The sequence below is a fragment of the Pleurodeles waltl genome, chromosome 6, assembly GCF_031143425.1.
Source record: "Pleurodeles waltl isolate 20211129_DDA chromosome 6, aPleWal1.hap1.20221129, whole genome shotgun sequence".
NCBI classification, from domain to species: Eukaryota; Metazoa; Chordata; class Amphibia; order Caudata; family Salamandridae; genus Pleurodeles; species Pleurodeles waltl.
Window position 1 is genome coordinate 452,845,119 of NC_090445.1, and position 16,989 is coordinate 452,862,107.

A 16,989-nucleotide genomic window follows, 5' to 3' on the forward strand; every position below is an offset into this window, starting at 1 on the left:
GCAACACAATAAATACACCACAAAAGAGGCTCCACACAGGACTATATAAAAATATTATATATTCTATACAAAACATAGACCAAAATGACATGAATCATAAAGACTGTGCAGATTAGGTAGTCACTGAAATAATTCTCGTCCTCCTGACAGTGCAAGTACCAAAACGATGTACATTATGATATCAGTAAAAACGTATGGCATGAAATGCACCAGGTTATGACTTTAAAGCACATGAGTCACCATTACTGTGCACATCTCAGAATGCAAACTTCAGAAACAAATTACATCAGGGCACAAGAGTAACAGATCAGCCAAAAGAGTAATACATCAATCATGAAGCATCACTGTAGCACCTAAATCACCAAAAATTCACCATAAGCCAGTCAGAACAAGAACACTAGAGGAAACTACTCTTAGTGGAGCTACGGTAATCTTAGTGAGTCTAGTGGAAAGATGAGCCCCTCTGGAATGAATGTGGACAAATCCATACACGCTTATTAGGGGCTTCACATTAGTATGACTTACGATCCCCAACATGGTGAAGAGCCAGGACCACTTGGGTCAACACAAGGGCAGTCTATGCATGGTTGGGAGAGGAGCCAGCCTTCAGCTTACTCATGGGGTCTCTGTTGATCCCTGTGTGTCAATCCACATGGGCCGCAAGGCACAACACTCAACTGCACGGGCCGTGGGGGAGATTCCCTTTGGCCTGGCCGTGCTCTTGGCCCACCCGCTCACTGAAGGGAAAGGGGGCCGCAGTGAAGGATGTTCTCGAGAACTGGACAATCAGCCATAATACTCCTTGGCGGCCAGGACTTCGGAATCGCTGGTTATGTCTCCCCTTTTCTTTTTTGGTGGGAGGAAGAGCGTGACTGTGCTAGTAGTAACCGGAGGTTCCGACCGGCTAGGCACCAGTCAGTGAGGACTCAGACACACGGCCAGAGGCACAGGGCAAAAGAGCCTCACTTGCTTCTCCATTTGATAATCCGGCGCGCCCTCCTCAGAAGTAATGTAGGGGTGGTTAAAGCGGTACAATAAACTGCAAGCAGGCACTCAAAGCAAGGTCAGCCATGCACTGATTTGGCAGACACGAGACAAACCAACCAGCCCTGGGAGAACACTTGGGGGGTAGGGAGAAAGGGGGCACACGCAGTGAGCACCAGGCAGACCAGCACAAACTCCAGTAGTCCAGATGGCAGTCTTTCCTGGCAGCACTGCAGTGCTTTGGCAGGCAGAGTCAGGGAAAAGCTGGCCTCAGGGCAATAAGCAGAAAAGCAATCCAAGGGAGTCCTTTATGCCACCCAGCAGCAGCAAGTAGCATTGCAACCCAGACGAGCAGTCCAGATGAGTCCTTTGTGCAGTCCAGCAGTCACTCTGACAGAGGTTCAGTCCCACTTCCCAAAATCCTCTAAGAATCATACTTGTACAATGCACTTATACAAAAAAATGCCTTTGTTAATGGGCTATCTTCAAAGGGACCCTTTCAAGTGAAGCACAACACCCTTTTTATCCAGCTCTGTCTCCAAACATCAGTAGGGGGTAACCAGCCCTTGTGTGAGGGAAGGACACAGCCTATTCACATGTAAGGTGTGAATGATCCTCCCTCTCCCGAGCCCAGGAAGTATGAAGATGCCTTTTCTGTCACACCCAGCCCCTCCTGTGCGATGGCTGTCCGGAAAGTATGCACCACTGGAGCTGTACTCTGCCCCAGACATGGATTGCAGCCAGGCTGCAAAGCACTAGAGTTATAAAGCACGGAGAAATGCCCACTTTCTAAAAGTGGCATTTCCAAAATAGTACTGTAAAGTCCACCTACACCAGTAACAGGATTTCTCACTACCATTCTAAACATGTCCACACTACTCCTCACAGATCAGACCTAGGGCCGGGTAACTAAATGCTGCTAGTGGACCTGCACCAATGAATGTGCCACCCACTTAAATAGCCCTGTAAACATCTCAGGCCTGCCATGGCAGAGCCTGTGTGTACAATTTCACTGCTACCTGGACATGGCATTCAAAACCTCTTGCCAAGCCTTAAACTCTGCTTTTCTTACATATATGTTACCCCAAATGTAGGCCCCGGGTAGCCCAACAGGCAGGGTGCCATATACCTGAAAGGCAGGTACTTTTAAGTTTTACATGTCCTGGTAATGAAAAACTTCGAAAGTGGTTTTTCATTACTGTGAAGCCTGCCCTATCATAGGCCGGCATTAAGAATTCCTTAAAATACTGTTCATCTGTAATTCCTAGTCAGAAAGGAGTAGTTGCTTCATATTTTGTATCATTGGAACGGTAATGATAAATCCTCTTTAGAAGTAAAGTTGTATTTATTATCACTATTTTAAAAATGTCATGTTTAGAAAGTAGACATTTCTCTGCTCTCACTGCCCTGTGTGCCTACAGCCTATCTCCAATACACATCTGACCTGGGCTAGGTGGCAGCTACTTGTGCATGCATTCCCTGCAGATACCAACAACACAGGAACTCAATTGCATCGGCATACTGATGGGTCTTCCTGGGGAGGAGGTTGGGAAGGGCTCCCATTTACATTTCAAAAGGGTAGTGGCCAGAGCCCCCACAGAGAGGCTGATTACCTCCCATTGATAGTCTGGAGCCGGGACTGAGCTAGAAGGAGGGCCTGTGCACTTCACAGAAACCTTCTGAAGTGATCCCCCACATCAAAGGCACTTTTCAGTATAAGTGCTTTGCCTCTGACCCCTTAAGTCAGCACACTTCTGAACTGAAGAAACCTGCTTGAGCAAAGACTAATGTGTGCCAGGATCGCCACCTTGCCAGGACTGACTGTTCTCAGCAACTGCTGCACTGCTTCATTGTGATGCCCTGCTGATCTCTGCCCTGAAGCCCGAGAATCAACAGCTAACCCCAGAGTGACTCCAAGGGCTGGCTGACCTGTCTCCAGTTCTACTAAGGGCCTTTGGGGCATTAAAGAACCCCGAGAAGCCTCCTTGAAACTTGCTGCTTGCCCTTATCAAAAACCCAGAGCGGCTTCCCTGCAGCACACTTGTCAAGAATCGCAGAGTGGCTTCCCTACAGCTCACCCTCCCACACACACTTTATCAAGGATTGCACAGCGGATTCCTTGCAGCCCCTATCCACTTAGCAAGGATCACAGAGCGGCTCCCCTGCAGTACGCCACCTGCTTTTCAAGGATCACACAAGGGCAACCCTGCAACTCGCCGCCTGCTTTGTCAAAGATCGCAGAGCAGCTTTCCTGCAGCTCAGTGCCCGCTTTGTCAAGGTCATGAGACCGCCAGGGATGCGGTGGAGGTCGGACCACAGCCAAGGTAGCGGTCCTGCTTCCACATTGTGACCGTGGCGGAGCCGTCACGGTCAGACTGCCGACACCGCCTGGTTGCCACCAGCAACACACTGATCAGGTGGCGATTCTTCAGGACCGGTTTGTTGTGCCTAACCCTCCCCGGGGAGCTTGGACAAAGGGGTAGGTCAAATGACCATGGCACTGCGCTCTTCAGTTAAATTGTTTTGTTAGAAGAGCGGCTGGCATCCATGCATTCCACAAGGGGCCCATGTACCTGACCTAGGAGGGTCTCTAGAATAAGAAGTTTATAATTCCAATGTAAGTTTTCAGTTCTTACATAGGCAATAAGAGTAGAGTTTTTTTACTCTCTTAGTGAGGGTTAGACACAACAAACAGGTCTTGAAAAATCGCCACCTGATCTGTGTGACTTTATTAGGCGAGAAACATGTTGACCATAACCAGCAGTTCTGTAGTGTAGGGAAAAGACACACACACAGTTCCATAATATCTAAATCTCTAATTGGAGTGGTATATATACATTTAGTTGTTAGTAGGGAACCAGATCACTGCTTTCTGTACTTCCCCACTTTTTTGTTTTTTACCTTGGCAGGGGTGCCAGGTTGTACTAAAGATAGTTTTCTTGGGGGCCTTTAGCCAGTTTTAGCAGTTTCCCCAGCCCCTCTCACATCCACTCACTACTAGCATGTTTTTCTTTAAAAAGATCTCCGGCAAAGAGCCCTCTAGTAGGGCCCGTCAGGCATTGCAGTGCCGGCCTGACGTGAAGCATGGCCGATGATGAAGCATGTCACCCAATGGTGAGTGAGGGCTCCTGTTCCTGTAAGGCTAATGCATGTGGTGACTGAAAAGACCCCCTACCCTAATTGGTGGAATTGAGTCCTTTCTTTTGGAACAGTGCATCTTATTTCAGTTATAGGTTTATGTAAGGAGATTGATGCACTGGACCACTAGTTATGCAACCCCAACATTTTTTGGGAATAATATGTTTTTTAGGCCTACAGGTTTGCATTTAAGTCGCCAGTTAATATAAATGTGGCTGTGTTGTGGTCCCATTTTAGATTTTTCTGAAGCTGCTGGGTTGCTGTATATATATTCAGGATTATTAAAATGTAGTTGGTATCTTTAGACCAGTCCTTCAGATTCATTGCCAGTATTCCTCGTTGAATTAGGTCCAGCTGTGTTGCCTGGGCCTTTAGATCTGCTGCAGTGTAAGTTGACAAGGCCACCCTTTGGACAATCCTTTTATGGAACACTGCAAAATATTCAATGACTCCTTATTATGCATGTGTATATGACTAACCTTTAAAGACTAACAGGCCTGCCTTTAGTTTATGTGAAAGATAGGATGTGTAAGGCTTTCAGAATAAGAGGGATACACATTAAGGCCCACTAAGTACCCAATTAGTGGGCAAGTTGGGTTGCATTTGGAAATCTAGACAACCCAATAGGGACTGAACTACGACCAACAATTCACTCTGAAAGCGTTGGTCATAATCCTTCCATCCTTTCCCAGTGCTCAGACTGTACGCATAGCTTAATCTGTGGCCGGTTGTACCCTCTCTCCACTTGTTGTGGTATTTTAAACGCCCCAAGTAGGTTCCCCATAAAACCGCCACCACTTTAGGCTCACAATTAGCTCTCCAGTAGTCATCTCAGAAAAGTGTCCAGGGATCAAATAGGGATTGAGTGTGAGCTTCACTATCACCAGCAGAAGGGGTGATTGGCACCCGCTGCCAATGTGAGAGGTGTACGCTGCTGTGTATGACTTCAGGCCTAGGCACTGCTAATAGAGCACCTTTCAACCACAAAATGAGCTCCCCAAAAAATGCCTCTAAACCATTCAGATTGCAGTGCGAGAAATACGAGGAAAACCTCCACAAAGTATGAGAAGATATCAGAATGAAAGAGGCACATGTTTCATTTCATAATGACCTACTGATGTCTGAGATTCAGCAGGATTTCACAAAATGAGCAATAGACTGCGCTTACAGTCTACATCGGATGAAGTAGCTTAATAAATATGTTTATTAGTGGCAGAACTGCAGCTTGAAGTGTTACAACCCACACTTAACTCCAAGCTCTGTCACAACAGAAGCAGCAACAGACCGCACTAGACAGGGACAGTCCCTGGGGAACAATCCAACACAATCCAGCAGGTAGATTAACTGAGCTAGAACATACAAGTAAGAAAGAAATAGATCTTTAGAGTTCACCTTGTATGTGAATCTCTTCTTGTGCTTTTGTGATGAGCTGGACATGTGGAAGATAACTCACACCCCCATGCTTCTAACAATCCCAAGTAGACTGCCTGTATAAGGATTGTACTACTGAATATCAACACCAGCAATATTGTGATACAGGAATGTTGAGGACAGAATAGCAAGGGATAAAATATCAAAAGGTAACTGCAAATAGGGAAGAATGTAGTTAGTATTCCTCACTCTATGTACCTTGAAGATGTATGTACCGCGTAGGTAGATACACGTGGAGCTAGATATTGAAAATCTAGACTAACTTACTTGTCGATGTTTTATTTTCAGTTGTTTGTGCTGGATAATGTGTCCTATTTATACTGTGGTTCTTATATTCAGGGACATGCCCTGTATAAGCCAGAGCTTCCATTCAAGGACACTTGGTGTTATACCATAAAACACTCCCAGTTTCTTATCTGGATCCAAGTTGGATGTTTTTCAAGCTGTACTTCCAACCACAGTAATTGTTACGATATAGTGTAATCATCAAATCCTGGTTATATAATTTGGATAGCATTAAAGGAAAATGTTAATGGTCAGAATGCATGTCAAAGCTAAATATTAATATCTACAAAAATGCCTTTGGGTGACAATAAAACTGCAGCGCAGGTAGTGAGGGGAATCCAGCCGGGTCCTGGATCCGGCATCCATTACTGAGCAGAATCCAGACTGCCCTCAGTAAAAAAACAAAAACAAATTGAATGTCCCAGTATAATTTTCTGACACTTTCAGCAGCACCTGAATGTTGCTTGCTTTCTGTTCAGAGCAGCACCCTACAGAGAATGAGAGGGGTGATGGGGTGCTCTTATTTTCATTATCAACTGGCCCAACACAAAGCCCTCATCTAAAGGGCCATATGTCCTGCTTTTGTTGGACTCTCATCCTGGCTGGGTGCTATCTTGAGTCTAAAACCTAGATGCCAATGTAATGGAGGTAATCAAAGGAACTCAGCTTGTTAATGTCTCACAAGTGCTGACAAGAAACTGTGATTTGGAGGCAGGTTTGGAATTTGTTCGATCCCTGAATATAAGAGATATGCATGCACTGTAAGAAAGTCAGATGCATCAGTCTATTTGAGTAATTACACAAATTAAGATTTAAATATCACTTACTATTTTGTCTTTTATTTAGCTTACTGTATAGTCATACTTATCCCAATGTATGGTGCTTTACATCAAACACACACATTATACAGAGACAATGAATCACACATGTTTATATAACTGTACAGAAAATGCTACACAAGATAGGAGTGCTTGGTCTGAAGAAGCACAAAGTCAGGATTTAAAACAAAACAGGTGATTGTGGTTATCTGAACTAAGAAGATGTTAATACTATATAAAGCAACACTTCTTAGCAACATTAGAATGAAAGATTGAGAAAAGGCAATAAGGTTATAAACCTTTGCTTTGCAGTTTGCATGTGTCTCCTTCATTTCAGGTTCATAGCTCACTGTGCTATATTAGGATTGTAACTTATGAACTACAAATAAAAGGATCTCTGTATCAAAAGTAGTAACCTAGTAAGCTATCTACATAAAATACAAATCTGTGATCTGCATGATGCACGTTGTGCCCTGAATTAGGCACATTAATCGTCTATGCTACTTTACAAGTCAAAACTGTGACTATACAAAACATAGATCTTTGAAACAAGTACATTAACCAACAGAGTTATCCCCTTAAAATATTGTAAGCCCACAAAGATGTCAGCTGCAATTGCTTCAACCCTGTAGGATATTTTCAAACGCAGCCTGTTTGTGACCACTTAAGTAAGTCAGAACAGATTTACTATAACATTTATCCTTGTTGCCAATTTTTTGGGCAGAGTTTTTAAAAAATAATTCTGTAAAATAATTCTCAGGCTCCACTCTTCTCATCTATGCCCCTCGCGATTCCACTCCACTTCTCATGTCACACCTTGATTCCCAATTTAGGGGATGCCAGATACATTTTCTTTTACCATTTTTTGCAGAAGCCTCTAGCTAAATTAAGCCTGCAGCGAATTGAACAATTTAATCACCGGTTGTATCAACCTTTTCAAGATAATTTCAGCCAAAGCCATGTTCAGCTTCATCAGAGTGAATGAGCTAACTTGATCACAGCCTGTATTAGAAAGAAGAGGAGTATTAAGTCAAGAGAAATAGGTCTAACCGTAATCATTCAAATTATCAGTCAAAGGATGGGCCTCAATACCATCACCAGCCAAACTGACTACCCAAGATGCTGCAATATAAAGCACCTTCTTTAATTCATAATAGAATGAGAGTGCCCATGCTCGAAGCTCTGCTCTGAAACGCGCAGCCGGTGCAATTAGATGATGGTGCACGGAATACCAAGGGGTCGTAGACTTGAATCTCCCTCATGCCGCTTTAATCTACCACTGGACACTCTCTTTCCTTTTATCTCACTCTTACAGGCTCCTGAACCTTTGTGACATTATTTCCGTCTTGCTCTTCCTACTTTTTTTCTACTTTGTGTTTTTTTCTTCTCTTTCTCACGGACAATGTCTGATGCTCAAAAATAAGGGCCAGTCATTAAAAATAAGTGCCGCTGGACCCCCAAGCTCAAATTAAGCAATGCACCTTCCTGCATGTAACAAGCATCGCCCCTCCCAAAGCCTCTGCATGAAAAGCAGCCTGACATCAGCCTGTGGAGTTTGTTCACTTCCCATCCGCTTTCGCCGCATGCCCGACCCATCATTAAGCGAAGCAAGCTAATTACAACGCCTTTCTAACCATATATATATGACCCTCCTCTAGAATATATATATATATATATATATATATATAACACACACACTTATACACACACACACATATATATATATATATATATGACCCTCCTCTAGAATATATTTTATAAGCAAACACTAATATGCTCACCTAACTTTACATTTCCATGCTCACGCAAGCTATTACATGCATTAACCTTTTCCAGTCGTTCCTGTTTAATTAATTACTCATCTACATGTGTGATCTTCTACCTAACCACTCTAAACGCGATTAGTTTCCCCGACAAGACCCTAGAGTTAATGCATGCAATGGTGCTTCTTAGAAAACACAAGACTAAACCATTAATTTCTTCTACGTGTGTAAATCCTAACAGAAAATATGTTGATCCACTACACCTAGCTATCCCCTGAACAGCCTACTAACCACCAAAAAAGCACGTCAACGCCTCGTTAGAAGTAGTAAGCACTATATAACTGCATTTACCGTACAACAGGTGTACACTTTCCACTTACTTGTGTGGAGGGATATCTGTGGAATAGAAGTCTCTCTCCGTGTCTGCCAGCAGCACGGCCTTCATGCCCCTGCAGCTGAGCACTTGGTGACAAAACCCGCAGTACAGGATGGAGACAAGTTTGTTCTTAAAGCTGCCGCTCTCACCAGACATGGTCCACGGATTGCCTAGGAAAGCAGACTCTGAATGAGGGAAGTCCTTCGACTTAATCCGTGAGAAGTGACAAATAATGTTGCATTTACAATTTTTGACTGTAACTTCGAAGCATCTTAAATCAAATCTGTATTATGCTTGTAACTTGAAATTATTGCAGCAACACGAATTTATAACTGATTTGGAAGACAGACTAATAACTATTTTCTATCTATTCGGAAAACGAACCTTTGCCCCATCACTGATGTCAGTAGCATGCGGGTAACACACTGAGCTATCTTGCTGTTACAGTAAGGAACAATATCCAAGGCCAAAGCATGAGCTCACTTGAAATAATTGCAGCGACACGACTTTCTAATCTAATTTGGAGAGGGGCTAAAAGCTTGTCTCTGTCTAGCTTAGGGCTCTCTGCCATACCATACCTCACACATAACAAGTTTGGAGCAGTGACAAGTAAAGACGAGCTGGATGATAGATGTGAGGGGCTGCGACATCCTTCCCAAAGAGATAGCCCCTCCTCGCAGAAGATATTGTACCAACCGTTCTAGAAATTAAAAGGCCGTGAGGTCGCCTAGTTAAAATGTGGCTTGTGTAACCAGAAGGCCTGTGTTGTTGTAATCTTGGCTCCCCTCGATTGATTACATTGTGTGATCTTGTGCTAGCCACTTCTCTGCATGCTCCTCAATTCCCATGCACACAGATTATGCGTCTCCAGAGGAGCTGAAATGACCTGCACTAAGCATAGCTAGTAAAACAGCGGGACTGAGCCTGGACCCTATCGCCTTCAGCCCGTCTGTATGAAGAAGCCCAAAAGGGTGCGTTAGAAATCGTCCAAGAACAGACCTCTATCGCCAATACTGCCCAAGTAATATCCTTCTAGAATGCGGCCTAGTTTTACCTAAATTATCTTTATTTTGAATTTAAAACGACACCTGTATGTGTGGCCTCTATCACGGCAAAGAAAATCGTAGCGCAGAGGCCGTTGGTGTCAAGGTGTGAGACTGCACATGCTCATAATAGCTTAGCCGGGGTACAGGTGCATCTTACTAAGAAAACAAACTTCACATGGGGGACATCTGAATATTTCGTGTGCGTATGGGAAGTTCGCATCGTCAGAATGAAGGAGGTGGGTGAAATGCCAAAGCCAGGACAGTAAATGGAAATGGGAAAAATGAGAGTGCCATTGACCTCTGTAGTGATTAATTTGTAAATCAAAACGTGCAGGTGCCCAAAGCCCTTCTCTTTAACACGCGGCTGCTGCAATTAAAAGTGCGAACACGGAATACCGAGGCAGCGTAATCGCGAAGCCACCTCGTGCCGCTTTAAACCATTTACAGGCACTCCTTGCCCATTCAACTCACTCTTGCAGCTTTCCGATTTCTCCAATTGTTACTCTTTTTTGTTTTTTCTTCCTCCGTCTTTTCCATCTGTCTCTTTTGCTCGCAGTAACTGCTTGAGGCAGAAAAATAAGTGCCAGCCCTCAAAAATAAGTGCTGGTGCCCTGCACCGGAAACAAGCACAAATTAAGCAATGGGCATGTCACTACTGTCCACCCATTGAAACACATACCCGACGGTGCATTTTCCACAGTTCTTTCTTACATAGATATGTATTTGTACTTTATTAAGCAGTTAATTAAAATATTTATATGATAAGAAGAACATGTTGCAGATTTAACAATCATTTGCAAACAATAGGTCCCAAATTTGCTTGAGTTAGAGCTATTGGCATTGTAAATCCATAATTGGACTTTTCTTCCCACAAATTGGAGAACATGATTTTGTCTTTTCCTGCCATTAGTTCTAGTGGCCCTGCATATAACTAAAGCACTTCCATTTATCTTCTTCCAATATTTGCAGCAAAAAATGAAAAGGTTGCCATTTGGCGTCCTAATTTAAATCTGCCATGCTAATTCCAATGAAATACCACTTTTACCACCCCACCATCAGAGTTGCTGGCTGGCTAACACAATTCCCCCAAAAAAGACACAAGACAGCCACGGAAGAGTAACGAGAGAAATAAACTAGAAGGGTCACACAAACATATCAACAGCGTTCAAAAAGTCATAGAGTAATAAGGATGTTAAATTGGCCTGAATTAGGGTCATAATTGTAATAAAGAGAGATTATTAAAACATATACAATTATCATATAAACCTTTATCAGAAATACATGTTTGGCATTAGACTGTAATGCACAAAACAGCCCCTACAAGACACCATAACAAAACTATAATTTGTAAGAAACATGGTCATGTAACCATATTGTTAGCCCCAAGAGGGGATAAGCCCATAAAAAAAATACAGGAGAAAGTAATGCAGTCTAACCATATACTTAGACCCTAGAGGGTGTTATTAGGGCTAGCAGGCCTACTGCAATGCTATTACAGACAAGGCCTTTAAAGACAACTTCTCCCGGCTGTAAAACAAAAGTTGCAGCCATGAGAAAGCTTTAAAGACACTTAGTGGTGGGAGCGGTTATTATTTGTGGGGACCCAGAGATGATGTAGACAGAAAGAGCATTTTAAAGGTGGTCCCATTGTCCTAGGACCACCACGGGCTGAGTTATGAGCAAAAAAGATTTTGTAAAAGTAATGCCCTGTCTAAGCATTATTTAGTGAGTTTTCGTGCCGCAATTCTCAAAGTATGTTAACTGCAATGCTCAGAACAGCCCCTAGAGGACACCACAATAAAAACAGCATTTGGAAAGCATAACCACATGAAAAAAGAATGGGAGAAAGTAATGCAGTGTAACTATATATGTAGCCCCTAGAGGACATAGTACATTACACATTTTCAGAAGTAGCAGAACTATTACAATGATACACAGGCCCATAAAACAAATGTTTTCCAAACACTAAAAAAATAGTTTGAGCCATGAAAAAGCTTGAAAAGATAATGAATGGTGGTAGGGGTTATTATTTTGTAGTCCCCACCAACACAGTGTGGGGACCCAGAGATGTAGACAGAAAGAGCATGTTGTGGTGAACGTTCTGAAGGTGGTCCCATTGTCCTAGGACCACCACAGGCTGAGTTATGAGCAAAAATGTTTTGTAAAAGTAATGCCCTGCAAAGCATTATGGGACAGGTTTCCATGCAACAAATATTTTAATATGTTGATATGACTGTAATGCTTACAACAGCCCCTAGGACACCACAATGAAAATGCCATTTATTCAAAACATGGTCATGTAACTAGAGGGCATAACCACAAAAAAGGCAGAAAGTAATTGAGTGCAACCATATATTTAATATACTTAGCCCCTAGAGGGTGTAGTGCAATATACATAGTCAAGGCCTACAGGCCTCTGTCAACGATATTTGAAAGAAGACCCTTAAAACACAACCTACTGTTAGCTGTAAAACAAAATTTCCAGCCATGAGAAAGGTTAAAGAGACACTGAATGGCGGGAGGGGTTATTATTTTGGGGTGCCCACTAACCTAGTCTGGTGAATGTTTTGGTGGTGGTCACATTTTCCTAAGAGCGCCTCAGGCTAAGATAAGAGCAGAAATGTTTTGAAAAAGAATTATTTCAAAGCATTTTGGGACGGGTTTCCTGAGTGCATTGAATATTGTAGTATCGGCTCTTCCGCAGTGCTGAGACAGCCACTTTCGCTTTGAGGATTTCTGTTTTACATAAAACATTTACCAATTTCAAGTTTTTAAGGGGAGAGCCACAAGAAATGACTCTGATTAGGTAACTGTGAACAATATGACCAGTGATCCAATACTGCCAATCGAGTTCAAGCTGCTGTGCCTGTTGGCGTTGTGAGCACCATGGCCGCCACGCAGCACGAAGTGGAGAGACAAAAGAAACAGTTTGCCCACGTTGAAGTATATAAGCAATGGTGCAATAATCCATGTAAGGGGGCAATCTGCAAGGCGTGATAAAAACAGCCTCAAGGTGGGACAAACGTAAAGAATTTACCAATGACATCAGGTAATCTCTGAAAGGCAAGCCTAGGAAAGAATCAAAGTGATGGACGTGAGGTGGGCATGGTTAAATCCAAAGAATCCATACAACAGGTCAAAGTGCTTGTGCGCTCGACCTAAAAACAGACAAAAGCCTTGGTGTGGTGGTTATGTCAGAGAGCGGTGGGGGAAGGAGAGGAAGAGGAGCAAGAGGAGGGTGGAGGAAGAGGAGGAGCAAGAAGAAGGTAGGGTAAGGGGAGGAAAAGAGCGATGAATCAGGGAGAGGGAAAGAGTGGCAAGGGAAGATGAGATTCTACTGGGCTGAAATAAGTTTTTGTTTTGCAGACTCTGGAAGAGGAGCAGAAATCATGACTAGGAGCTCAAAGAGGGCACAGAGAGAGAAAGGAGAATAGGTAATGGGGCGAAGAAAGGAAATTGGCACTAATGCAGTCTTTAGTGTAGTCTATTTTGTATTAGTGACTCAGGAAAGGAGAACGCTAGAAATGAGGTACAGAGGAAATAAGTAACTGAGAAAAAGAGAGAGGGATAGAAGGTGTTGATTGTAGTCAAAGGGTGCACAAAAAATGGGTGGAGGGGACGCGAGAACAGAAAGAGGGCTGGGGTGCTCGGAGAATGCGAGGCAGAAGGAAGGGCGCTACGGGTACAGAATGCTTGATGGGACTGAAATTGCAGAGGAGTGGGAAAAGGCAACTACGGTGGTTCATAGGAGGAGAAACGAAGTGGAAGAATGAAGGCGGGAAGAGAAGGTGAGAGAAAAGGTTTGGCTTGGGCGGAGATAGGAAAAGCGAGACGGTGAGGGAGGAACTAAACGGAAGAAGTGAAGACTTGTGTGGCAAAGGAGAGATGGAAATGATGACTCAGGAGGAGACATTATGGAAGAGAAGCAAAGGAGGAGAATAGGTTAAGAAAGCCCAGATTCCAGTAATGAAACAAGCCTTAATAAGCAAATGTATCCCCCACTGGTAGGGGCAACTAGTGACAACAACAGCACTGCACGTTTCAAATCTGGCACCAGTGATTTTTGAAAGGCAAGCCTGCGAACGAGTGAAAGTGATGGGCATGAGGTGGGCATGGTTAAAAGCCCACAGTACTCATAACAGGTCAAAGCGCTTGCCCACTAGACCAAAAAACAAAAAAAAGATTAACGTTTCAGCACAAAAAAATTCAAACGTGTCTTAAAACAGAGGTGTGCAAGCAGTGTGTCTTAAAACAGAATAAAAAGTGCCAGTGCGTAAAACGTGTAAATTGAGGATAGGGAGCATTTAGCAATACATTTTACAGGTAGGCTGTGCACCAGCTTTATATAGCTTCTCCGCAATGATGATAAATGTTTCCAGGCAGGCTATTACGAACTTATATAGCACTTCTGGGGAAAGTATTGCTGAAGAGTACTGGAGGAGGACAAGAGCAGTGCAAAACCGCTCGGAGTAACTATAGCCCTTCAATTCATATTTTTTTTTTTTTTAAGTAACCCCTCAGTCCTCCAGTGTGTCCATCTATTCCACTCTTTTCTGATTACCAATGCCTCTTAGTGATTGCACCTTTGGCCTCTCTTATACCATCCCTGCCATTTGCATTACTTTAGCTTTGGCCTCTCTGAGACCTCCCCTATAGAGTCCATCAGGCTTTTCACTTGCTGCGCCACCGGCTTGACTTGTTTCTGCCTCGTGACCATGCTGTCTCCCAAAGGTCTCCTCACTTCATGCCCTTGATTCTCACATATGGTCCTCTTAACTTCTCCCTTGCAGTGACCCTGACCAAACTAACTAGCCGGCCTCCCTGCTAAGCTTCTGAGTCTTCTAAGGCCCATCTACCCTTTGCCATCAGGTCACCCTACTGCCTGGGACTCCCCACCTATGCCAGTCCCAAATCATTGCCATCATTTCATTCCGGTTCTCCCAAATCAAAGGCTGCAGCTGGCAAGGCCACTCTGCCTTCCGTTCTTCCAATGTCAGTAAATTGAATATTTACTGGTAAGAGTAATACCTGGTATTCATAGCGCTTATAGCAACAGTGAGGTTTGAAGAGCTATGTGATAAACCAGTTGCAGGTCCATGATCTCCCTCCGAAAAAGTCTGTTTTGCTGCCTACTTTGACCCATGCACACTGCCATCACTACCCTCACTGGTAGCCTGTTGTGGGGTGTTGTGCTGCCACAATCAGGACGTAATGCTAGAAGTTCTAAATAACCTTCCACTCAAGGTCACTTCCCAGAATATCCTTCTCCTCTCCCCGACACTCGTCACACATACACCTAACTTTTGTAAGTTTCCATTCCTTAGCAAAGGGCATACCATTTTCCCTAGCCATTCTCACCCACCTCTAATCATTTGCCCACAGATGTCCCGACTCGCCTTTCATCAGCCAGACTTTTTTCTGCCACACCTTCATACCTATCGGTGCTCCTCTGTTTTTCACAAACGCCACAGCCATATCAGTGTCCTTTTCCTACCCCCACTTTCATAGCAATATCTTGAATCCCAATCCTCAGTCTTCGAATACTGCACACACCCATTTACCTACCTCTCTGACCACATTTCTCACATCTTTCAGTTTCCCTCGCCACATTCTTCACGCAAATGAGAGTAGCTCACATCTGCATCAGGAGAAGTGGCCAGGGGACCCTGGGTCGGAAGGGCCCACTACACCATAAATATGACTATCTTTTACTACCCCACCAAGGGCAGTGTGTTTTGTTTACTTTAGGCCCTATGGCACTTTTGCTAGGCCAATGCTACCCATAACCAATATTTCCCTTCTAGACTCCCCAAATGTGTCTCCTCTCCCTCCACTTTTCAATTCAGTCACTCTTCTCCCCACAATCCTTGCATACAGTGCATGCTCACCACACCTGTTAGCATAACCTGACTCCCCAAACCTACCTGTTATCGATCACCTCCCCTCACTGCTCACATCTGTCAGACATGCTTCTGTTACGTCCATGCACTCTCACTTCTGGCAGTCTCCTTTGTCTCTTCACTTTCCTCAATAAACTCTTTCTGTCGCCACACTCCTCGCACTTGTACGCTACTTTTTCTTTCCACGTTCCTCACATCTGCCAGTGGTTCTCGCTACACTCTTTTGGATTACTTTTCTTCCCACCCACCATTCTTCATGCCCCCCCACCCAAATTCTCCTCCTCCTGTGCAAGCATCTGAACAGCTGGTCCCCTCTAACCCTTCGCATCTGTAAACGTTTCTTCTTTCTGCCCCACACGTCAGAGTATTCATCTTCTTTTGGGTCCCTTCACATGTCAACCTTTTATCATCTCTTCCTTATCTAGCAACGGTCCTTTTCTAATACTTTTTCCAAACTCAACCTCTCGGTGACATCTGCCAGTGCCTCTCCTTAACGTCCCTGAGACGTGTTTCTACTTCCGTTTCTTCTCACACCTGCCATCGTCGCCTTTCGTCCCGTTAACATATATCACTACTTTCTTTTCACACACCATAGCAGCCAAGTGGTCCCATATCATGCTGGTAAAACTCTATGCCAAAAAAGCCACCTACTATTGAAAGCACATCCAGGACACTGTGATATTTATTACACTCGGCACGGGCCACTACGCTGCAATGCGCTCCTCCTAGGATACCCACCGCTTACTCTTCACTTATTTACCCGTGCCCCTTCGCACACACTCCTCAAATCACTATAATTGTATAGGTATATTTCTCAAAAACTGTTGCACACACATCTTCACAAACGTGAAGGCCTCTCACTTTTTCATAAACGATCCTTCGAAATCACATATACTCTGCACACTATACACTATAGACATCGCTCTGCACACTATACACACCTCTTCACATCTGTCAGTGTCAATCTAATCTCACCCTTGCTACCTTCTTTTCCGGTTAGTTTGAATCTACATTTCAGTACGCTCATTGGCGGACTGCGGCAGCGCGCGCCACCGCCTCATTGGCCCGCCCCTCCTATTGTTTTGTAGTCATATATTATAACACAAGGAAAGGGCCGTAGATATAAAAAGAGGACTCTAGGTCCTGGATTGAATATGACAACCATCTTGGAACGGGAATTTTAAGCATGAAGCAAAACAGTAACTAAAGAAAATACCACATAATAGATTGAATTCGATGCAACGTGAA

The 16,989-nt window shown here is 43.8% G+C and overlaps 1 protein-coding gene across 2 annotated transcripts in view; it reads right to left on the bottom strand.

Annotated features, from left to right (window-relative positions):
* Nucleotides 1-16,799, bottom strand: part of FAM72A (family with sequence similarity 72 member A) — a 59,990-nt gene extending 43,191 nt beyond the window's left edge. Inside the window, exons 1-3 of one of the 2 annotated variants that reach the window (XM_069238578.1) lie at nt 16,683-16,735; nt 10,313-10,452; nt 8,800-8,965 (exon numbers count right to left, since the gene is read on the bottom strand). In XM_069238578.1, coding sequence (XP_069094679.1) covers nt 8,800-8,951 — 152 coding nt within the window. In that variant the 5' untranslated portion in view covers nt 8,952-8,965; nt 10,313-10,452; nt 16,683-16,735. Of the gene's footprint in view, nt 1-8,799; nt 8,966-10,312; nt 10,453-16,682 lie in introns of both variants that reach the window. The other variant, XM_069238577.1, reaches the window with a different exon arrangement.
* Nucleotides 16,800-16,989: the final 190 nt, after the last annotated feature.